Here is a 25934-nt window from a genome sequence, read left to right on the forward strand (position 1 = left end):
ATTATTATTACAGTTCCCGTGGAGTTAAGATGGAGATCAACAACTGGAGGAAGTGCATGGAAATGTAGAGGGAGATAACAAAGAAGAAAAGGAGGAGAAGGAGGATGAAGGGGACAAAAAGAGCATGAGAGAATGGAATAATAAAATAGAATAGAAAGAAGAAAATTAAACGGAAGAAAGAAAAAGAAAAACAGGAGGAGAAAAAGATGTAAAAGAAGAAGACAAAAGAGATAATAAAACTAAGAAGATGGAGGAAGAACAGAAGAAACTAGAAGAACACGAAGAAGAAGAAACCCAAAGGCCCTTTTCAGGGCCACTCCATTGCCTCGAAAAGATATATTTATTCTCTTTGCCACATATATGTGTATCTTTCTTTGTATATATCTATGTCTATCCAGTTCTATGTCCAGTCCCACCAAGCTTTCTAGCTTTTTCCCCCGCTGTTCGGTCCGATTGAGGTTAGCCCTTTGCAACATTGTTACCAGTGGCCAGTAGCATGACGTCAATTCCAATTGTCGCTAAACAGCCCCAAGCCCTTGTCACTATACTGTCCCAATACTTTTTGTCGCTCTATAGTCCCACCATGTTAAATTTCCCCATGTTAAATTCCCCTTGTCGCCAAACGTTCCCACGACCTTTTTGGCTGAGATTTCCATTGTCGCTAAAGTATCCCCTTTAACTACTGTTGTATTTTCAGTTGCGATTGTTCCATTTCTGTAAGATCTAATCGATCTATTAATGATTATTTAACTCTTGTTTTAAATATGACATCTATGTAAGCTCAGGTAAGCCAGGTATCCATTGTTCGTACAAACAGTGGAGCTCCATTCACCCAGGGCCGACAAGTGGAGGGGGTAACCGGGGATATATCCCCGGGGTCCGGGCCCGTAAGGGGGCCCGGGCCGAACGACACTTTTTAATTTTATAAAAGAAAAATTTTGAATAAGAAATGTGAGAGGCCCGGGTGTTTATTATCCCAGGGCCCGTGATCGCTCTACGGCACTGCGTTCGCTGTTTGTGACTAATGTTAATTTTCGTCCTTCAGTAATGTCAAGTGGCACAATATTTTTGTCCTTCCAAAAGAGTCCATCCTTTTTATGTTCGCTTCAACACTCCTCCTAAAAGAATTCCACTCATCGTTCCTATGTTATTTGAATGCTCCGTTTATGTGAATGAGTGCAAGGCAGTTTGACTTGGTAGAGCTGGAGCATAGTTGCCGTTATTTGTGGCATGGGTTCGGTTCCTTCTTGGAACAAATAACTATATAACCTGTTCGAATATATATATATATATATATATATATATATATATATATATATATATATATATAGTGTGGGTGTGGGTGTGTGTGTGTGTGGTTTAAACTTTAAATCGAAATGGTTCTGTATAGAAAGTGTCTTTTGCCTAATGGTGTTTGTGTTAAAGGCATATGCGGAACTAAAGAGTGTATGCATTTTGTTCGCAACATAATCCATTGGTTATCTGTATTAGCAGTCCGTCAGGATCGTTTAGTACCAAATGTTCTTCAAGATATACATTTGGGCGTACAGTTGTATTTACTGTGACTCAAAATGTCGGCATTAAGTGGTAAAATCCAAACAGGTAAAGTTAAGCTATCTAGAATATTTTTTTTGTGTTTAAATGACACATCCTCTTTTCCCATTTGATACTAATTTTACTAAAATGCATGCATTTTGAATCCAAGATAGACATTTTAAGTTTTGTTTCAATGTATATATTACAGAAAGTGATGCCCTCAAAATGTCCTTCTAGGCTGGGAACTGTACTATGGGGCTCTGGAGGGGAGTTGGGGCATTTAAGTTTCAACGATGAGCTTAAATGTGTCAGATTGTCTCACGTATCAGTTTGTCACAGGAGAGAGAGAGAGAGCTTATATTCATTTTTTCACCACAAAATTAAACTTATTTGCGTTGTATAGCCTATTCGGTGACTCGTGTTGATATGGCGCGGTTCCTGAAGTTGAAGGAAAAATGGATACTTCAGCGGAAGCAGTCAGCTTTATGGTGGTTAACCTCTGAATCGATATAATCAAGCACTCATCTACAGTAGCATGGATGTATGGGACTAGAACAATGTTGTTGTTTTGTTGTGGTTTTTTTTTGTGTGTGGGTGGATGTTTTTAGGTTTTCATGTTTTTAAGAGGATATCACAAATCAAATATCAACATTACTAGACCAACAAGACTGGATCATGTTTTACACACATGGGCTCGTATCGTTGTTTAAAATTGACCTATCATACATGTACTATATAATAACTACAAGGGAGGACACTTCTCTCTTTTCTCGCGCGACCCATTTAAGAATAAACGCTGTAATTTCAAGCCACATTTCGCGTAGCGTAATAAATTTGGTACCGATGTTTATCTCGGGCATTCGACTGTCATACCTTTAAGGAATGCCAAATCATTTTCCCACGGTACCGCTCGACATGTACCTGATCGCGCCCGCTTAATATGCAAAAACAAAGCCCAGAATGAAATACTACCTTCACATTGGCCAGCTGAAAATAAGTTATAAATAAATACAGGACGTCATTTTCTTTTAACCAATGAGAAGACAGTATTCCATTCAGCGCTTTGTTCTTTCATATTAAACGGGATCGATCAGGTACATATAACTGACACCACTTTTCAACACTGTTCTGGATTATTGATGCATATTCTTGTATGATGTCACAGTTCACTCAGATCATATGAGCCATATACATCAATTTGGAAGTAGGCCAATTTTGCTCCTATGGTTGCAGGCAGTATTATATATGGCAGAAAAAGTAGCATTCCAGTTGTTGGATATTCGTGTGAAGTTATGATTAGTGGATGCAGAAAATTTGCTAAATCTTGACTAAAGATGTCACTGGGAACTGTAATTTCAGATTTAATATAATTTTGGATGGGATGTTTGCTTTACTTGATTTGGAACAATACAGTTATTTGATAACTTTGTCAGTTGGGAGGCTGGCATTTGTACACATTCTGTTAACAGAGGTGAGTTTATTTACTCCTATAGATTAATGTTTAAACCACACTTGTCATAGTGTGCCCAGGCACTGCCTATTACAGGTTTATACTCCACCATCTCTCCAAAATACCTGCCATAACATAATGTTTTATGCTAAAACACTCCCAAACCTCCTGACATAGGTGTTTTGAAAAATACTACTTTTAGTAATCTTCACACAAAAAAACTAGAAAGAAAACAAAATGCTACTTTATTATATGTGTATAACATGTAGCATGTACAAATGATAAACATCCCTGCTTACAGGTCATGCATATCTATCCTTAAAGCTGTATTTATGTCAAACTGTCATAGAGGTAACTAGAAGGCAAAGAGGTAAATGTATAAATAACAACCATTTCATGTATTACTTAATTGGACAAAACTATCTAGGGTGAGGTAGTAAGTCATTTGAGGTCTACCTTTTGGGAACCTATTTTGCTGATTTGCAAAGGTAAAGTTTACCAAATGGAACAAATCAATTTGTTTTAAGCTAAAGGTAAATCAGAGATGGTAGATGCGTAGTGAAGAACAAAAGTTATTACAGTATCATTCACTTTAATGAGAATATTTAAGCCATCTGTATTAAAGATTATTGGCAAATTTGTGAACCGTGTTTCTTTGAAGTCAGATTTTACTCCAAATAAAATGCAAATCATGCTTGTTTCATTTGTCCAATAGTATTCAAGCATGATTCATTTTTGAAGATGGTTCAGGAAACAATAAGCTATCAGCAAAGCCTAGCAAAAATATCTTTAAAAACTGAACCAGAGTTTTAGTTTGTGAAGCACAGTAGCAATGGGGAGCATTTAATTCATTGCACATACTTCAAACAACGTAACATAAATGATTTTGTGTTGTATGACGCCAATCAAAATAGGAGTACCACCTGTATGTAACATGTTTGACATTCAGATTAGTTATCTTTATTAGTATTCATTAATTATCTTAATCATGTTAAAATACTGTTAATTCACTCTTCAGGATGATTTTGTACCATGAAATTGATTGAAAGACAACAATAAGTACACTCTCTTGTTTGCACATTTGATTTGTGTTGATAAAGCATATACACCTGTACTGGACAGAGGTGTTTACCACTGCTGTATAACCTCTTAAAAACTCATTAAACTTGAAAATATGTTCCCCCTTTTGACCAATGAAATAGTCTGATCCACTTGTGATTTATATTAATTTTTCTATTGAGACAAGCATATCTCACTGCCATACTGCATTAGATACAGTTCTAACAGTGCAAACATATTCATCAAGAACAACTTGGTCCTGAATCCAGCAGTGAAGTTTAAAGTAAAAGCCCATCTCAAGTGAGTGCAATAATCAACACTAATGGCACTTGCATTGCCTTCAAAGACCCTATTGAATTATTGAGAATAACAATGACTGCATCTAATTAATCCTATATTTTGCCATCCAGTGGATTTTACAGACAGAAACTTGGTGTTTGTTTTTATTTAATATCAGGGGGGTTGTGATTATGTCAGTATATGTACATATGCATATATGTGTTGTGATGATATTTGACAATATCTATAAAGCAGGGGTTTTTTTTCTCTGTAAGTTTATTGAATGCTTTAAAGAAAACAGACATGATATTTTCTTTTATTCAGATTGGAATTTCCAATCAATTTCCTGTGGGCTTGTATGAAAAGATAGCTTATTCTTAATTGAACGATGCCACTTCTTTCTGGTCATGCAGATTGATCCCCCTTAGGACCTCAAAACACTTTTAGAGCCTCAAAGAAAACCTCAACACTGTCTAGGAATATGGCAGATGTGCCCTCCATCCATTGACTAATACCCATAATTTTATTTGCAGCAAGCCCCTGACTGGGGTCAGTTGACCAAATTCCATCAGATGCAAGCGTTTTTTTCCCAATGCCTCATGGGCAATAAAATGTAAAAATGGCTGCCAAAATGTTAATAGTAGTAGATATAAAAAGTTCCTGAAGACAGGGTAAGAAAAATTCCCATTGGTTGCAGCCAATTAGTAAATAGATTTAAGTGCATAAGAATTACATGGGTTTAATTGGACTTATCAGATTCATATAAAGTGATATGTTGACATTTAAAATATATTAAACTGCACACATAAAGTGTACCAACTATGTCATAAAAGAACTTGAGTGATGGCCTTTAGCTCCCGTCCATACTTTTGTCTTCCATTAGCACAAGTCTGTTATTGCAGCTTCTTCTAAATTGCCACAAATTTTTACAAACACATTTCCTCCAGGGTCTGGTTGGTTGTAAGTGAAAATGGTATCCCTTGAACATCCACTATCATGGCTGCATTCTTTAAAATCATACCATTGCTGCTACTCCATAATGAATAGTGATGTCATCATGGGGGTTTACACTAAAATACTTTTTATGTTGTCTGCCTGGTTCTAAAATGAAATTATGCTGACCTGCCATCTAACATGGTTGACATGGTGGCCATTTTGAAAATATTATTTCTCCTCCTTCTGAACCGATGTCATTTGAATGAAAAGTCTTCATCATGTTCATTTGTTCCAGATGAAAATTGTGTCGATCTTACATCCAGTATGACTGCTGTTGTGGTCATATTTTAAAAAATGATCACTTTTCCTCCAGAATGAATGGTCATATCAGTATGGTGATTTTCACGAAAAGACAACTTATGATATCCAGTTGGTCGTAATGGAAATGGGACTGATCTGACATCTAACTTGACCGCCATGACAACCATCATGTTATTGAGTGGGTGGTCACATCCTCATGGAGTTTTGTTTTTCACGTAAAGACTTAGTGTAATTTCTAGTTCAGCCCAAATGGAAATGATGTTGATCTAACATCCAGTATGGATGCCATGTCATCATTAATGGTCTTATCGATATGGGGTTTTTGCTAAAAGATTTCACATAATGTCTAATTGAACCTAAATGAAAACTGTGCCAGACAGTGGACATGCCCTCAGATATCCAATATTAGTACCATGGTGGGCATCTTGAAAATCTCGTCTCAACTCATTGAATAGTTGGGCATGTATGAAAATGTGGCTGGTCTGATATCCAATATGGCAGCCAGGTTGAAAATCTTAATATTGCCACTCTTCCTGAACAGAGCCAATGTGGGTATGTGAGAAAGCTTGCCAGTAGCTTCTCTTGGGTCAGTGGTTCATTCTTGGGTTTTCCTGGGTTCTTCCTCCAGCATTAATATTGGCTGCCATGTATAGCCTATCATGTGCTGAAAAATGGCATTAACCCCACCAACAACAACATCTTCCTGAACAGACATTCTTATTGATATAAGGTTTACAAGACTGGACTTCTTACGATGTCTAGTTGGTCCTAAATGAAAATGGCACATTTTGGTCATCTTAATGTGCCAGCAGATCTTGGTCTCTGCAATTTGTTTGAAGTAATCAGTAAAACAAACAACATAGACAGTGATCTGCACTTGCATTGTACTATGGCAGTTCACGATCTTTGTTACTTGCTGTTTGGCTCGATTTATAAGCAAGTATGTAATATGGTATCAAAAACATCTTAACTAAATATAACTTGAAATTTGATAGAAAGAAGCCTGTTATGATGGCTTTTCAAGTTTGTTCAAATAATACTGATTTACAGTCAGCTTTGGCATCATTACCATTAACTACAAAATGTTTCAATTACTTGTGTCAATTTGAGGAACATAAATTTACTGAATTCAGTAGTAAGTATTGTCATGAAGATGTTTTGAGTTTTTAGAGGTCATATAACGCTGCCATTAAATCTGGTTACATTTACTAATATAAGAAAGAAAACAAATCAACAGAATTTAACAAAATTTGACACAAAGCATCCTGCCTGGCTGGAAGTCGTTCCATTTCTACATTTGCCTTTTAACTAGTATATGGCATGAAGTATCCACTATCACACATACAGCTGTTTGAGGTTTCCTAAGCCAGGTAAGTGGTACTGGGAGGCAACAACAACATTTTTGGAGGGCAAGGTACTAGTTTATCTATGGCAGAGATCTTTCATTACTGTCTAGACCTTTGAAGTACTGGGATGCATATTTATGAGGAGTCAAAACATAGAATATTCTGTTTTGCGTGTATGTTTGGTTTTTCTCTAGTAACTGTGCTAGAAAATGTTCTTGTCTCTATCATATGTTGACAAATTTTGCACTAAGACCACCCTAGTCAATCTGGCCCCTGTGGTGATAAAAGGTGCAAAACTTGTCAACATAATTTGCACTTACATAAACTTACATAAAATAACATGTTATGGCTCATCAAATTCTAGGTCAATACAGATATTTTCCAGTATCAGCAACAAGCTGAAATGAACTAGTTGAAACATAATAAAGTTAAAAGGTTGAATTCCTGTAGAAACAGCCATGTAAAGTTTCCCAAACATAATTTTCTGCTTTATTTGTTTGTCTTGTTTTATATTTGCCTTTGAAAAAGAATCATTAGAGTTGAAAGCGCTCAGGCTAGTTAGATGCTAGTTTCACACGGTTCATTGTCAGTTTATTGCATTTATATCTATCTATCCCAGTACTTCAAAGGTGTAGACAGTAATGAAACAATTTGAGGAACATAAATTTACTGAATTCAGTAGTAAGTATTGTCATAAAGATGTTCTGACACATTCTACATGTTGGTGTTGTTTATTTTATAATTTATCAAGAAAACTTTGACAGCACCATGGCTTCAACATATGATCCATGAATTAGCAATAGAACGACTTATTTAAAAACGACAATGGAGAAATTAGCAGAGAAACAGATGAAAAATGGATTACACGCATGCTTTCTTGAAAATTGTCTGGAAGACAATCTTGTGCCAAAGGGATTGCGTTTGAAATTAAAAGTTCAAATTGGGAATGATACAGCATCAAAGAAGTTCCAAGAATCAATTGACTCCCTTTTGGAAAAGGTCTCTTTGGAAATATGTGAGAGACTAAAAGAAGAACATCAGAGTAGAGTGATCAAGATAGGCAAGGAAATAGAAGAACATAGGGATGAACTAAAAACTTTGATAAAAGGAAATACGGGCATTTTTGATGAAGAACTTTTTCAAAAAACTGAATCCGAAAAAGACGAACTTTTATCAAATCAATTTAAAAAGTTACAGAATTTACAGAGAGAAAAACAATTTTCATGGACAAAGAGAAACAGCGGCATCAAAAATAACGAGAGGAAAATCAAAAAGAGATAGTCAACAACCTAATCAACAACCAAATAAATCAGCAGATGAAATTGACTTCATCAATGTAAAAAAGAAACGTGTAGTAACTAAAAATCACACACGGAATAACCAACAACCAAGACATGAAAAGGAAATGAAACAAGCATCACCAAGAACAAGAATTACCTATCAACCAAATCACATTGAAAAAAATAATAGATCTATTCAAAACAATTGCAAAAATGATCAAGCAAAAAACTTAACAGCCCCAGGCACACAAAAGGCGACCTATGCAGTTGCAGTAAAAAAAGGGGCGAGGAAAACTACACAAGAATCCATCAGAACTGTTATAGCAACAATACAAAGTCTAATGGAAACCCTCAAGGATCTGTTGAAAACTACACAAACAGAAGAAAGAATAGGAGATTCATTAGAATACAAAACAAGAACAGATGGAGGAAAGAAAAGAAAAGAAAAAAGGAAATCGAAAGAGGAAAAGAAACTGTGTTAAATCTTTCTAAACGAATTCTAACTAATAGTGATTACATTCATCTAGGTAAGGGATTATCATATTGTCCGAGAACCAAAGTGCATGATAATATTAATTTAGCAGAAGCATTTTTCAAATACACAAGATCGTTAAAATTAAAAGAATTTTTCTCACAATCGTGTACATCTTCACAATATGAAAATAGTTTCCATCTACAAAATAAGCCCTTTTACAATAAAAAAGAATCAACATTTACACCTTCTAGTGGACGAGATATTTATCTCGATTTTTATATTGAAGCAACTAAACAAGAAATTTTAAATAGCAGTCCTAAAAGAAAACATTTTACAAACATATCTAAAGAAGAACTAAATTCTTTACGTAGCTTATCGCAAGATGAAAGTATTATTATTAAAAAAGCGGATAAGTCTAGCACCATAATAATAATGAATAAGGAAGATTATATTAAAGAAGCAGAAAGACAATTAAATGATGAAGAATATTACACAAAACTTTCCTATTATCCTTCTGAAGAAACGAAAGAAAAAATAAGCCAATGTATTAATCAAATCTCTGTAAACAATTGTTCCATATATGATGAACTAGATATCTTCCCAAATAAAATACGCACACCTCAGTTTTATATTTTACCAAAAATACATAAAACGGTTGATAAGTCACTACCTTTAGGATATCCAGGTAGACCCATTATTTCTACATACAACTCAGTTACAAATAATATATTGCAATATACTGATCACATTTTACAACTGCTAATGAAATCACTACCTTCATACGTCAAAGATACTTTTGATTTCATTACCAAATTGAAATCTTTACCGAAAATAACTGAAAATTCATTCCTTGTTACACTTGAAGTGGTTTCACTCTACACGAATATACCACACAATGATGGTATCGAAGCGTGTAAATATTATCTTGAAGATAACGAATATACATATAAACTATCAAAAGAACATATTTGTGATTTGATAAAACTTGTGCTCGAAAATAACTTTTTTCAATTTGGTAATACAAACTATCTCCAAAAAATGGGAACAGCAATGGGTAGTCTTATGGCACCTGCTTATGCATCTTTATTTATGGGAAAATTAGAAAATGATTTTCTAAATAAATGCCTCTTAAAACCAGATGTATGGTTAAGGTTTTTAGACGATATCTTTATGATTTGGAGTTATTCATTAGAAGACCTTTATTACTTTATAGACAATTTAAACAAATTACATCCAACAATAAAATTTACATTCAGTGTCTCTAAAACTAAAGTTTCATTTTTGGACGTTGATGTCGTGAAAAAAGAAAATAATGACATGAACCAACATAGATCAGATATAAAAAATTATATCGATCAATCATTTTCATCTCATGTTGCTGCACATTTTGACAAAAATTCCCATACATTGCAAGATTTCTCCTTCCAACCTATTGTTAAAGCTGATTCTGAAATGGAACGTCTACTAAAGCAAACCTGTTGGATTCACCGTCTTAATACGGTATATCCAAAAGGTCTAAATTCAAAAACACTATATGACATTTAGTAATTTTTTTTTTCCTGAATTATGTCCCCTGTTTACAATTAGATATGAATATTTCATATTATTTTACTTTGCAGAAAATCTTAATTGGTAAAAGTATAATCTAATAACATAAAAATAAGTTTACTAATTCTTTAAAAATGAAAGTGAATTTGTAAATTAATTTTCAGTATAATATGATTAATTATTTATAAAATACTTGATAGTAAGCGTTATGCACACCATATTTTTTATTATGTAAATTGAGTTCTGATAACCTCATTAACAGTTGTAAAGATTATATTAGTATATATATTCTATATATTTTTTTTATTTTTTTATTTTATTTTTTTTAAAATATTTTTTTCTTTCTCTTTTCTATGTATTTATTTTCTTTACCTCTAAACAGTGTGCATTATACATAAGACAAATATTATTTACATAATAAAACTGTTTATCTCTGTTTATTAATAAATTATATATATATATATATATATATATATATATATATATATATATATATATGTATATTGCATTTAAATATTGCCAGTGCAATAGAACTGAACAGTGTAATAAAACAAATTTGTCATATTTTCCAGTGCCCTTTTCATGCCAACAAGCAATTGCTGCTGCCTTTTTGTTTTCAGTATTAGATATATTTGATTGTTGTCAGCTTTATAATTCAAAGTTATGAGGAGGACAAAAGAACAAAACCAATTTTTTACTAACTTGAATAATTGAGTAGTCAGTGGTCTCCTCCCACCTCTTACAAAATGTAAATTGTTGTGCAGTGTCGTGTCAGAATTTAGATCAGTGTAGCTCTAACAGTGCTTAGAAGAAGAAAAAAATGTCTGTTCAAACGTTGTTGGCCTTATTTTGTTCCTTTCTCATCAGTACTAGGGCTGATAGAACCAAGCGAGGCAGGGCTGACTCTTCCCCATGAGCATCTGTCCCTTGATTTTGGCTGCTCACAGGTGAAGCTACCACAGGGTGACAAATTCCATGATTTAGTCACGGCCTCCGTATGTCAAGAAAACCTATGGTGGATTGCTCAGCATCCGTAAGTAAACCAGTTTGGCCTAGCCAAAAAATCTCTGTGGATGTGGGATTTTATTTGTATATATACACACGTACAGAGGGATCTAGAGAAGGATTTTGCATCTAAATGGCTGAGTTTGTTATCACTCTGAAAGCCATGTCCATATTCCTTATCTAATTTTGAGGCAACTTGAAATATGGGCTTATATTATTGAGATAGTGAATGAGTACAATAACAAGTGAGATCAACACATTCTAAAGAGGTGATGTTACTGACGGTGGTGTTTGTTACCACTCTGTAGTCTTATATCTACTATGATTTTGATCAAACAGGTAATATTATGATGTCCTTTGGTAACGTGTATAAATGACTGACATCTTTGGATGTATGCAGTTATTTGTAATTGTATTGCTTACTAATGAATGTGTGTCTGATTACATAACTTAAAATTCATTGAATAACCAATTCTAATTTTAGATTCCTCAGTTCATGCAGAAAAAATTATCATGCTCAACAGTAACAGATATAAATATGTAACTGAACGATATTTAAAAATTAAACTTACACCTTATTTGATTTTACTGGTTTGGTAGTGAATATCACAGTAAAAGAAATAAAACAAACTTTGAGAACTAAAATGTGAATTACACCAGTTATAACAAGTAGAATGATGGAATTTTAATGAAAATCTTGGGTCACTAAATATTCATATGTGCAATTATTTAACTTTATTTCAAGCCTTGCTATGTAAAAATTACATCTGTTTGCTTTTAATGTTAAGGAAATAATTTATATGAATGATTTTACTTATTTCTTCCCCTTCCCTTACCTGAAATAATCCATAATCAAGTTAGTGTTATTTACTGCAAGTTGCAGTAATAATAAAATTAATAAATGCACCTATACATTTTTATTTCTGGCCTAAAATGTGGATGGTTCCTAACAAAAACATTTGACCATCCTCCCAATTCCGCTCAGCTTCTGGTTTATATACCTTATGAAATCCTGTAAGGCATATGGAAATTCTGTGGAATTATTACAGAATTCTACAGAAAACCACCATGGAAAATCTTACCCCCACTATGGAATATATTCAAGAAACTAACAATATTCAATGAAAAAAACTTAAGTTTTACAGTAACTTAATAAATATTCATTTAAATAATAATTACCTAAAACAGAACAAAATTTTTTTGTGGAGAAATATACAAAAGAAAGTCTTCTACAAAACTAAAGGAATTTGGAAACAGGAATCAAAACTAGCAGTGAACCAGAAGTGAACCCGGGTTAGGTCAACGCATTAGATCACACATCACATTAGACTAAAAGGTAACAGCGAGGATAACAATTGCAATCAACTATCTCAAAACAATAAACAGTAGGAAAATTACATAACAGATACACATACATGTATTTATATCATTAGAGTTAGTTACATTCATTGCCAACAAATTTCATTGCTTATCGCACACTGAATGGAACCTCCCCCCTCCCCATAGATAGAACACTGCTATAAATCCTCACAATATCACCATAATCCAGATCATGGATAGGTTCAGTTTCAAGTGAGATCCAAGCACAGAAATTAGGTGCTCTTCATTCTGATTGGTTGAGTTAATTACCACTATGGAGGCCAAATTTCCAATCTGATTTTGATTAAACATGGAATATATGCTTGTATGTGTGGGTGGGTGTGGTTTGAATTTTTAACCTATCTTTAACAATTTTTCAGTCATATCACTACGATGTCTGCAGTGTGGCAGTTTATAGTGATATCTAGCACTGGGTCATCATGCTGCAGACATGTAGCATGATGTTCCACCCAGTCACATTATCCTGACACCAGGCTGACCAGTCCTAATACTAACCTCTTAATGCTGAGTGCCTAGTGAGGCAGCTGTTAGTACATGTGCCATTTTTATAAGTCTGTGGTATGACTCATCTGGGGTTCGAACTCATGACTTCCTATATCAGAGGCGGACGCTCTAAGCACTATATGCTCGTATCATTGATATCTCTGATAGGTTCGATAATAAATAAGATTAATTAAACCTATGCTTGTATCATTGATATCTCTGATAGGTTTGATAATAAATAAGATTAATTAAACCTATGCTTGTATCATTGATATCTCTGATATGTTTGATAATAAATAAGATTAATTAAACCTATGCTTGTATCATTGATATCTCTGATAGGTTTGATAATAAATAAGATTAATTAAACCTATGCTTGTATCATTGATATCTCTGATAGGTTTGATAATAAACAAGATTAATTAAACCTAGTCACTATGCTTAAATCATGAAGACCTTGGAGGAGTACAGTTGTGAGCAAGATCTGTAAATGAGTTAATGAGGTGATTTTGTGTATGATACTTTGAGATTTTCAACACTTCAGTGACCCTATTTCTGATTGTTTTTTTATCAGACGTAATAAACAGGCTTATATCATCAAGATGCTTTTGTTATCAGCAAGATCTACATATTTTAATGAGGTGATCTTGCATATCATTGGCTAAGCTTTTTACTACTTGAGAGACTGTATTTCTGATCTGATTTTGAATAAACTTGGAATATATGCTGATAGCATTAAGATTTTTTGACAAATTCTGAATTTAGCAAGATCCACTTATACATGTATTAAGAAGGTGATTTTGCGTCTGATTGGCTGATCTTCTAAAATCCACATTTTGGACCCAATTTTAATCAAACTTGAACTAGAAGATTGTGCATGAGTTTGATAATAAAGGGTAGTCATGTAGTTGTTCTAGTTATCAGGTTTAATGCCATTTTTCAGCACAAGATAGGCTATACATGGTGGCCAGTATAATTAGTGAAGGAAGAAACCAGGAAAACCCTGGGAAGAACCATCAGCCCACGGGAAGCTACTGGCAGGCTTTCTCATGTACCCACATTGGCTGAGCCTGAGACTCGAACCCATGTAGACAGGTGAGATAGCAGTGACTCATAATGGTGAATGCTTTATTGTGCATTATTTTATGGTGTTTCATATATTCAGTGTGGTTACTCAGAATTATTTTGTGCTTTAGCTCTTAATCAAAATTACCCAAATATGTTGGTAACTTTTAACAACAAAAATGTACTGCTTGTCTTCCCATTGGATGCTTTAGGAATTTGTATTTACTATGATTTCTTTTGATCCCATTACTAACATATGTATTTCTCTGAAGCATTAATGTTTATACATGGTGACATCTAGTCGCAACTGCTGCAATTTTCTCGTGAAATTCTGCGACCATATTCTTGTACAAACTGAAGCAAAAACTATCTGTTTTACAGATATTCTAATGTAAACAACCTGAAGTATTTGGAAGAACATGACGCTGTCATAGAAGAGATCAAATTCTTCAAGGTATATACAATAAAAACAATTATCTGACTTCCAAACATAAATAAAATATAACATTATGATTTATGCATCAAGTAGATGTATATACTGTGATAGCTGGGATTTGTTCAGTGTTATATATATGTGTGTGTGTATATATATATATATATATATATATATATATATATATATATATATATATATATATATATATATATGATAAATGTCCCAGAGTAATACCTCATATTTCTTTTTTAAAATCCTTTTGAGTTCATATTGGTTATAATAATGCTAAATAAAGAGTATGATTAAGGTCTTCTCTCTGCACTCTCAAAAAGTATCATGATTATTTTAAAAATTAATATTTTACGTCTGCAGTAACATTACTATAAGTTAATCCATCTTTTGATAAATTTTGCTTACACTCATTCTATCCCTCTTCAATATATGCAGCATATAGCTTTCTATGTTAAATGGCTGTATTCCACTTTTTCAAATATAACTGAAATTGACATGTATTATATTTAACTTTGGGTCAAATTCCAACTCAGTATATTGGTTTCTCATGCTTAAGTTTAAATGAAAATGTAATAGATGAAGCATGTCATTGAAAACTTGGAACACATGAAAATACACATACATGCACATGATAGAGACGTTTGCAAGTTTATATAGCACACTGTATCAAGAGTTAACATGGAAATATGCAAATTCTGTTTTTGATATATTGCCATGTCTTTTTTTGACACATTGCCATGTTTTTTTCTTAACGTATTTTTATTCTCGTTTGCAAGAAATGAATTTAAATTTTCATCTATTTCAGAACAATGGAGGGGGTACAATTGTTGAGAATACTACAGTTGGAATCAAACCAGACCGTCAGTTCTACAAGGAGATTGCACAGAGGACTGGAGTCAACATTGTATCTGGCACAGGTAAATAAAACTGACCAAACCATACATAATTTTTATTTTTTCTTGCAATGATCTTTAGCACATCTGCTGTGGTGAAAATTTTCTCAAATGTTCACCTTTTTGTTAAGCTTACATGGCTGTAAGATGAGCTTGTTCTTTAGCTCTGTGTCCATCATGCAGCCATCAGCAATTGCTTATTTGCCCTCTATAGGCCACATTTCTGATTCCTTAACTTGTTACCACTCTGGAAGCCATATTTCTGTATGACCTTATTACAAACTGGAATATGAATATATATCAGGATCTTGAAAAAAGTTAATAATTGGTGAAATCCACACATTCATGTGGTGATATTGCATCTGATTGGCTTAGCTTTTTACACTCTGGAAACCAGATTTCTGTTACAATTTTGATTAAACTTGGAATATAAGCTTTTTTCATTATAATCTTAGAAATTTTTGATGATGAGAGAGATCCTCTCATTTTAATGACATGGTCTTGTTTTTGATTTGGCTGAGCTTACCACTTTGGAGACCATATTTAAGATCCAGTTTTGATCAAACTAGGATATGAATTTGTTTCAACATCATCATCTCTCGCAAGATTGATAATGACCAAGATCCATGCATATTAATGAGGTGATCTTGCATCTGTTTGGATCACTTTATCAACACTGTCATGAGTGTGTTTGTGATCCAAGTCGTTAGATAATTTTAAATCATCCAGGTGATTTTGATTATGAGCAAGATCTACACATATTTCTGAGATAATATTGTATCTGATTGGTTGAGCACGTTACCGTCCTGGAGACTGAAGTTAAAATGGATGTTTGTCAGACTTGGTAAATACACTCATATCCTCATGGTCTCCAGGAGATTCTGTAACAAGTGGGATTTACTTGTACTATTAGAACTGAATGGCTTATTACTTCTGTGGAGAACAATTAGGATAAAATTTGGTATAAAGATCTGAATCTTGACCTGTACATGTTATGCCTTTATTTTTCAAAGGCATGTTGATCGGACTAGAGCTACATGATCGAGGTTCTTAGGAAATCAGAAATATTGGGTTATGATGTTTAGTAAATGTATCGAACAAATATGCTTTTTGTTATGCTCTTTGTAACTGTACTTTGGGAGGGGTAACATTTCTATGAAATTTGATACGACTTATACCACACCCTAAACCCCAACCTAATTCCATGAATACTGACCATTTCTTTATTTGTGATAATGTTAAATGTAGTGTCAAAATGCTCATTTAGCAAAATGATTGCATAAAATAGGTAAATATGTGCTTAATTGAGTGCAAGGGATGAGATAAATCTTGGTGTGTTCTATGTCAGCAGCATACCATTCTCTTAAAGTCAGTCACCATGACAAAAATTGCTACATTTCAGTAATGCTCATTTGCTGTGACTGTCTTCGCTTAGCCACATACAACAATAATCTGAGGTTCCACTAGAAGGAATGAATATACAAAAATGATACAAAATTTTTCATAAGATATATCTGCAGACTTTAGGTTCAAAATCAGTGTACGTGTGTGTGATTTTAATTTTTAACATGGCTTTAACAATTTTTCCGTTATATCACTATGATGTCTGCAGTGTGGTTGCTTATAGTAATGTCTAGCACTTGGGCATCATGCCGCAGACATTTAGCATCATGTCCCACCTAGTCACATTATACTGACACCAGACCAACCAGTCCAAACTCTAACCTCTTAATGCTGAGTGCCATGCAAGGCAGCTGCAAAGTACCATTTTTACAAGTCTTTGGTATGACTTGGCTGGGAGGTTCAAAATAAGAAGAAACAAAGGAAGAAAAATGATGTACTAAATCTTGCTGATCAGATGACTTTTGTTTTCTGAAATATTGTAGGTTTCTATGTTGAGCCTTTTCGTAAGGATACTGTCGACATGACAGTTGAGATGATGGCAGATGTAATGATGAGGGACATCTTGAATGGTTGCGAAGAAACACCAGATATTAAGTGTGGAATTATTGGTGAAATGGGCTGCAACTTTCCCCTGGCAGGTAAAATGAGATTCAGTAGACATGATTATGAGTTAATATTTATGTTTCAATTTTGTAGAACCCAATAAATTGGTGAATTTTTGTCACTCAAAAACTGAATTGTAATTGGTACTTTAATTATGATTCCTAGTATAAATTACATCCTTAATCTTTTCTAAAGGTATCTGTTTGAATACAACAGGAGATTAAAATTGATTGATTTTCCCCTTTCTTGATTTAAATTGTTACATGTGAAGGAAATGTTAATCTTGGTAATCAATAAGTCTTGTAAATTGGTTAGCATATTTAGAAAGAATGCGAGTCTATCGCTTCTCTTCAACAACAGTAATAACAACAACAAATATGGCCTCACCACACATTAATATTCATCATATAGAAATGAAGATAATATTTTTTAATTATACAGCTACAGAAAACAAGATTTATACTGAGTGCATTGTGTCACCTGTGAATAGAAAAATGATGATGCAACTTTCTGCTTAAGCAGGCAAGAGAGGTATTATAAACTAGGGACTTAAACTATGTAACAAGAAAGAGTGACAACCAACGAATCTTGTATAAAGTATACATTTATTTCTTTAAAATACAAAAGTGAAAGAATTAAAAATAATTTAAGTGGTTAATGATTTCCTAAAAATCCTAAAAGATGTATCAATTCCAACAGATCCAGTTAATCCAGATACATTTCAAAGGTATTCCAAATGAAAGCTGTGATGTCCTTATGTACCAGCACCACAGAAGAATTAAACTGTTTTTAAATTCTTAATGTTTCACAGTAAATCAATAGAAATTTTAATCTAATTGTCCTTTAATGATTAACCATAAATCCATACAGCTATTATATCTGAATGTCTTGGATTAAATGGTACAGTTGTTGTTGTTTTTCTAGGGTTTAACGCCATTTTTCAGCACAAAATAGGCTATATATGGCGGCCAGTATAACTGGTGGAGGAAGAACCCTGGAAAACCCAGGGAAGAACCACCGACCCACAAGAAGCTACTGGCAGGCTTTCCCATGTACCCATGCTAGCTGAGCCTTGGACTCAAACCCACGCAGACAGATGTGAGATGGTAGTGATCTGGAACAGTGAGCACTTGGCCACTCGGGGCCCCTAAATGGTACAGCATTTTAGTTCCAGCAATGATATTAAATTAAATAATAAATCAAACTACTCAATGAATCTCTTCCAAGTCCAGTAATAAATGTAAAAAATGAAACATTTTATATAGGAAGATTACATGCAGTAGCAATGCAATAGAAAATGAAGCTTTAAAATGAATCACATATTATTTCAAAATCTTCAGATTCAGTAAACAAATCAGCTGTTCCAATCTAGTCAGTCAAGCACTAGGACAGTCTCACCTTTCTATCAGTACCAATGTCTTTGTTGGATCACGTGATGTTATTTTGAACATACTGAGAACATCGACATTGGATTTTTATGAATGAACAACGCAAGACACACTATACATGATATGACTTGTCTTTGAAGTGCAGGCTACAATATTAGAATATTAGCATTAAAATTGTTATTAACTAAATGACCCTTACTAAAACTCATTATTATGAAAATAATGTACATAATATAGATTTACATAACACAGGGTATTGGAATGTATGGTCTTAGGAATCTGGTCTAACTGAAAACTGCATAGAACCAGATATGCCATATCATAATGCACCAGCAGATCTGGATCTATGTAGTTTGTTAGGAGTAATCGGCTGAGCAGATACAGGTAACGGATATCCTGGCACATTATGTGGTAGAAGATCAGGGTCTGTGTTGTTTGCAGTTGGACCCGACATGTAAGCAAGTATATACTACCCTTGCATTTGAGGATACAAACTTCCGACATGTAGTGATATTATTATGAATACAAAAACTGATGTATAAAATATGTAACTGGAAAGAATTGTCAACAAAAATCTATATATTCATGCTGCCAGCGCTGAAAAATTGTACCTATCTCTCCAGTTACAGGTGAGACAATTAGTTTGATTGAGTAGGGATTCCATTATTTTCACTCCTTTATTACATGGACAACAAGATAATCATCTATATCCCAGGCATTGCCAAAATGTTAGGAGACAAATTTGTCAAAGATTTCCTGTACAGAATGTTTTGAGACAGATTTGTCAAAGATTTCCTATACAGAATGTTAGGAAACAGATTTGTCAAAGATTTCCTGTATAGAATGTTTGGAGACAGATTTGTCTAAGATCTTTAAAGGATGTTAGGAGACAGGTGTGTCAAAGGCTTCCTGTACAGAATATTAGAATATTGATTTGTCAAAGATTCTGTGAAGGATGTTAGGAGACAGATTTGTCAGAGATCCTGTAAAGGATGTTAGGAGACAGATTTGTCAAAGATCCTGTAAAGGATGTTAGGAGACAGATTTGTCAAAGATCATATGAAGGAAGAGACAGATTTATCAATGATTTCCTGTACAAAATGTTAGGAGACAGATTTGTCAAAGATTCTGTACAGGATGTTGCTATTTACAATGTTCACATGAAAGCTATAGTTACTGTGTGTGCACTTGTTTGTGTTGAATTCATTATTGATAATTAATAAACAAAATAGATGAAATTATGAAAATATTTAACTAAAGAATTGTGAATAGCAAGAGGCATATCAGACAATAGTCTAATATGTGTACAAAGTTTTATAGATATCTCATGAACCATTTTATTTTAGTTTTACTCTGAAAACCAAAGAGCGGATAATGGTTGCCAGGACAAACAAATGGACAGAAACAATAATGAAAATGAAAATTTGTGAATTCCAAAAGACACATGTTGACTACTTGCCTAATGTGTGTACCAACAGAAATGTCTTTAGTAGTTTTGGAATTATGTTCTTGTAATGAAAATATGAATGATGAGTGGATGGATGAATTGACAAATGGATGAAAACATTGCAAATATTGAAAATTAAAAATTGTGAATGGCAAAAGGAACACCCACACCACTGATCTAATATATGTACCAAATTAGGGATTTACCAGTTTTCTTAAAGTCTAAGTGGAAAATTGAACCTGCCCTTGGGAAAATTGAGCTTGCCCCAAAAGTGGTCATGTCAAAAATGGTTTCCAAATACTGTAGCTAGATTTGAAGAGAGAGAGAGAGAAAGCGAGAGAGAGAGAAAAGATTTTTAACAACCAATAACAGAGCCGCAGTAATTAAATTTTAATCTTGTTTTCATACATAACATTATTCTTTATCTTTCGAATTAAAATTCATATGATTGTGCAGATTTAATTATGCATCCGGTAGGAAAGCAAGGTTAAAAAAAGTCCATCACTGAAATAGTCACAAAATTGTCAATGATTTCATTCTGTCATGTTCTTCTAAGGTGTGTTGTGTCCACTAATATTTTACAACCTGACTTTTGAGATTGATAACACATATTTTTATCCATTTAATTGTTTGCCAGGCTGTATTTCCATTGTGATCTCCTGTTAATTACCACATAAACAACAGATCATCAGCACCATGTGTGGGTGTTACATTTTCAGTTAATTGATTATGCTATGAATGAAATCCTGGTGTTTCATTGTTAGTGATCAGTGCCTTTTATATCCAAACACACCTGTCAATGAAATCTCACAAGTTTTATAATTAACAATCAACACCTTACTCTCTTTAAGATGGTGACATGCATCAAAACAATATTAGACTCAGCCAGTGAATAAACTGCCCAAGGTTAGGTTAGGGACCTGAATGTTGGCCAGTCACAGATATTTAGATATTACAATTAATATATAACTGACAAGTTGGCACATTAATATTTATTTCTGATTTATCAAAACAAGCTTCAGTTAGTTAATATTCACATTATCATGCATGTACAAGTAACCTTGATATTAACTACAAGATGGAAATACCTATTGTGGTATCACAAACAGAACACTAACACTACCCAATTTTTTATACTTACCCATGGGCAAGTGACTTGGAAACCTGAGCTTGCCAAAGCTGAATTTGAGCTTGTCCCGGAGTCGGGCAAGTTGATCTGTTAATCCCTGACCAAATTTTATAGAAATACTGAAACAATTTTGGAGCTTTGCCCTGGACACAAAAGTGTAGACAATTGATGGATGCATGGAGAAACAGAACCCACTTCTTTATTTTCCCCCATCTTCAGTGGACATAGGTACAATATGCTCATTTTTTCAGACAGTGAACGGAAAGCTGTGCAGGCTGCTGGGCATGTGCAAAAAGAATTGGGCTGTCCAGTAATATTTCACCCAGGTCGTAATCCTCTTTCTCCAGGGGAGATAACTAGGCTGTACCAGGAAGCTGGCGGAGAGGTTGACAAATTAGTTATGTCACATCTAGATAGTATGTATCATTTTATAATAAGCACGTAAATTCATGCCAATAAACTGACTGAAAAACTTTTTTTGTGCAAACACATTTCAGAATTGGATTGATAGTGCTATCAGTATCCCATTATGTATAATTTTTTATCCATTAGTAAAATAAGTAGATGTCCGAAAATCTAAAATACCATGAATTCTTTATGCTAATTATAGATTTGAAGTTTAACACTTATTTAAATCATTTTGTTCAAACTTATTTTATCTAAATTAATTTATTCGTTGGCTTTATAAAAATGATCACATTCAGTCTATGTGTTGTAACTTTTCAGTGTTTGACCGGATTATAAGTATGTGTATGTTCATTATCTTCAAATACATCTATTTTAGGAACAATACCCACAATACCCGAGTTGCTAGAGTTTGCAGAGCTAGGGGGCTACTGTGAGTTTGATTTGTTTGGGATTGAGCTGTCCTTCTACCAGATGAATGAGAGCTATGACATGCCCAGTGACATGGAAAGAATTCGCAGAATCAAGGGCCTGTTGGAGGCTGGCTTCGGTGATCGAGTCCTGATATCTCATGATGTCCACACCAAACACAGGCTTGTGAGTTTGAGTATTCAGGTTTTTCACATAATGCCATCACTGGCATTCATCCAATCAGAATGCATCTATTCATTTGCATAGATGTTTCTCTCATTGGGCCCTTGGACATTGATGGAAATAAATCTTTTTTGAGTTCCATCTTTGTTAATAGACCAAATCTGTATTCCAAATATCGTATGTAATTTTATTCAAACACAGTCGATGTCCATATGAAATAGATGCCCTTGGCAATATGATGCAGCTAGAAGCAAAGATCTAAGTGAAACAGGGGCCATAAAACCATAAATAATGAAGGGAAACTGAAATCAATTTTGAACAAGGGCATCTTAATGTAATAGGAAATGAGTAGACCCAGTGCTATGCAGAGTAAGCAAGAAATCGTAATCAAGAAACAATCCCATAATGCAGAGGAGACACATTGGAATAAGAAAGAAAGACAATTTGAACAGAATATTTAAATTAAATTTTGATTCATTATTGCATCTTTAAAGTACAATTTTGGTAATAGTATGACACTATACTCAACCCCCTGTGGCACTATTTTCAATACAAATCTAACAGTTACAATATGGTTTGATATTTAATTCCAGATGAAATATGGCGGCCATGGTTTCTCTCATATCTTGCTGAATATTATACCAAGGATGCTGAAAAGGGGAATAACTCAAGAGGCCATTGATAAAATTGTCAAGGAAAATCCTCAAAGGTGGCTGACCTTCAAATGAAGAATCTGTCAGATGTCCTATGTAGAGTTTTTTTAAATAATGTTGTTCAGCTCTGCCTTGCCTGGTGCTTTCTGCTTAACTCCTTAAACTTCATTAAAAAGTATCAAAATACCGTAAAGATCTTTTTTTTTATCATATAGCTCTCTGCCATTATTACACATTCTAGAATTGAATATGCAGATATTTATATATGTTCGTGATTGATCCACTACAAGTCAGTAGATAAAGATGGTGGGGTAAATACCTACAAATCACCACTGTACCTCATTAGACATGCCAATGGCAACTCTACTGTAGAGGGCCTTGTTGATATTATTGACTGACATTTGAACAGCCAATGAATGAAGACCGCCCATGGAAACACTGAGATGTTAGGAGTAATTTACAATTAGTGATCTTTATTTCAATCATATATTTGGACAAAAAATGATAATTTCAAAAGCATTGCATATTCAGTATATTGGAAAAGGTTGATGGACTTATTTTGCAATAAGTTTACACTTTTACTTTAGTCAAAGAAATTTGAACCATATTACACACTGACTTAACAAGTGGCATGCCTTGTTGAGCTTCACTTGAACAGTGTAAAGTTGTCCTACTGTTTAAAATAAAAAGCAATCCCCTGAGGTATAGACAATTAAATTGCACATGACTTCTGTTCAAAAAAGAAACAAAAAAACAACAGAAAATGCTGAATTAACACTTAAATGTGAACTACGTGTTTAGTCCTTAAGCAGTCATGAGGCTGAATATACATGTACACAACTATGAACTAGTTCAATTTTTACTACATGTATAATGTAAGGGACTGGCCATTTAATTTATGGGGTAGATTGTTCTTTCTGCAAGGGATATATTTTTGTTCAGTCATTCATCATAAGATAAATTTGTTGCTGTCATTACTAAATAGGTCACTGACCTAGATTTCATGTTTCACCAACTTTGATTAAATCGCTTCATGTCTATTTCTCAAGCTATGTTCAAAGTAAAAAAGAAAGGAATGATATAGTGTTCTTTTATATACAACAAACCAGAGAAAGACAATTGTTTTAAGCATTTACCCCTCCCCCTTTAGAAAATTAAATGGTTTATTACTATAATAATGACTTAAGCAAATATGCTGCAAAAATTAAAGCAGTGAACACTGTCATAAAATATTAGCATCAAAAGATGATGTCAATTTCAGCTTCGGAAAGTGCTGTCACACAAAACCATCTGACTTGGCGTGTTGTACTTCATAGCTCCAATTATGTTCTGCAATGGAAGTTTGATAATTGTTCCCTAGTAATCTGAACTCAACTTATTGTTGAAATGAATAATAATTTGGAAAACTGTCAAGTCTTGGATATTCAAAGATTAGGGCATTCTGCATGGATGCTCCCATACATATTATTTGCTCATTTTTGTAAGGGGAAAATATAAAACAAAATTTTATATCATTATAGGAAAAATAATTTTATGCAAAGATGTCTCAATGACCTAATCATAACAGAGATATAATTCTTATAATTATTTTGATGCAGATATTAAACAGTTTCATGTTGGTAACTTTTGGTTCATTTGACCACAGAGACCAAAACATGCAACTAATTTCTTTGAATACCATTTGGCGTGTTTCTGTATGTGGTATACTGCTTTGTGGATAAAGTATGTGACACATGTATGCACACACACACACACACACACTTTGGAACATGAAGCCCAGACTTCATGCCCACTGGCAGGAAAAGTCATCTTTTTCCTTCATGATTCTCTAGTATAGTATTAATTTCCTTACCACTTACGAACTTTTACCCGATTTCAGTTTTTATACATGCACATTTATAATTGGTCAAATTTCAAAGATTAGGGCATCCTGTATTGATGATGGCAAATGGTCAAATTACATCTTTGTAAGCAGTTTGGTATAAGACCACTGTTGTCCAATTTATACAATTAACAAGTTCTCTATCTCACCTCCTTAAAAATAATCTTCACTTGGATGATATGACTGATGGAAGGAATCGAAGACAATGAACAGATAAATGCAAACATTTTATACTAGGTGTTTTGATTAGTTCACAAGTTCTTTCTATCATTGAGTTTCCTTTTATGCAAATTAAACAATGGAGTATCCTGTGTGTATACGGTATGATTCAACCAAATGCTCGTTCAATAAATAAACACTGTTCACTTAACCCTGAGTATGTTGTTTATTATTAACATAATGGCAAGGAGATCAAATCTGTAAAAAAAAAAAGCTTCTCTTGAGCTTTTAGGTTATCAGTCCGCACAAGAAATTAACGTTTAAGTGACAAAGGAAAAACCATCTTGATGCCTTCTGTTGCGCGTCTAGGTTATCAGTCCGCACAAGAAATTAACGTTTAAGTGAAAAGGAAAAACCATCTTGATGCCTTCTGTTGCGCTTTTAGGTTATCAGTCCGCACAAGAAATTAATGTTTAAGTGAAAAGGAAAAACCATCTTGATGCCTTCTGTTGTGCTTTTAGGTTATCAGTCCGCACAAGAAATTAACGTTTAAGTGAAAAGGAAAAACCATCTTGATGCCTTCTGTTGTGCTTTTAGGCTATCAGTCCACACAAGAAATGAATGCTTCAGTGACAAAGGAAAAACCATTTTGATGGCTTCTGTTGTGCTTCTAGGTTATCAGTCCGCACAAGAAATTAACGTTTAAGTGAAAAGGAAAAACCATCTTGATGCCTTCTGTTGTGCTTTTAGGTTATCAGTCTGCACA

At 33.8% G+C, this 25934-nt stretch overlaps 1 protein-coding gene across 2 annotated transcripts; it reads left to right on the forward strand.

Annotated features, from left to right (window-relative positions):
- The first annotated feature begins 1488 nt into the window (after positions 1–1488).
- Positions 1489–25379, forward strand: LOC149807909 (N-acetyltaurine hydrolase-like). 2 transcript variants are annotated; one of them, XM_089971844.1, is made up of 8 exons: positions 1489–1602; positions 11098–11263; positions 14545–14617; positions 15417–15528; positions 17391–17546; positions 21727–21891; positions 22260–22477; positions 23068–25379. In XM_089971844.1, the coding sequence occupies exons 1-8, from the start codon at positions 1572–1574 to the stop codon at positions 23200–23202; spliced, it is 1056 nt and encodes a 351-aa protein (XP_089827970.1). In that variant the 5' UTR covers positions 1489–1571; the 3' UTR covers positions 23203–25379. The 2 variants fall into 2 exon arrangements, with proteins under 2 accessions (XP_089827970.1, XP_089827978.1); XM_089971852.1 differs by lacking the exon at positions 17391–17546.
- Positions 25380–25934: the final 555 nt, after the last annotated feature.

This window comes from Sinohyriopsis cumingii, chromosome 1 (assembly GCF_028554795.1).
Source record: "Sinohyriopsis cumingii isolate HCF-2022 chromosome 1, ASM2855479v2, whole genome shotgun sequence".
Classification (NCBI taxonomy): domain Eukaryota; kingdom Metazoa; phylum Mollusca; class Bivalvia; order Unionida; family Unionidae; genus Sinohyriopsis; species Sinohyriopsis cumingii.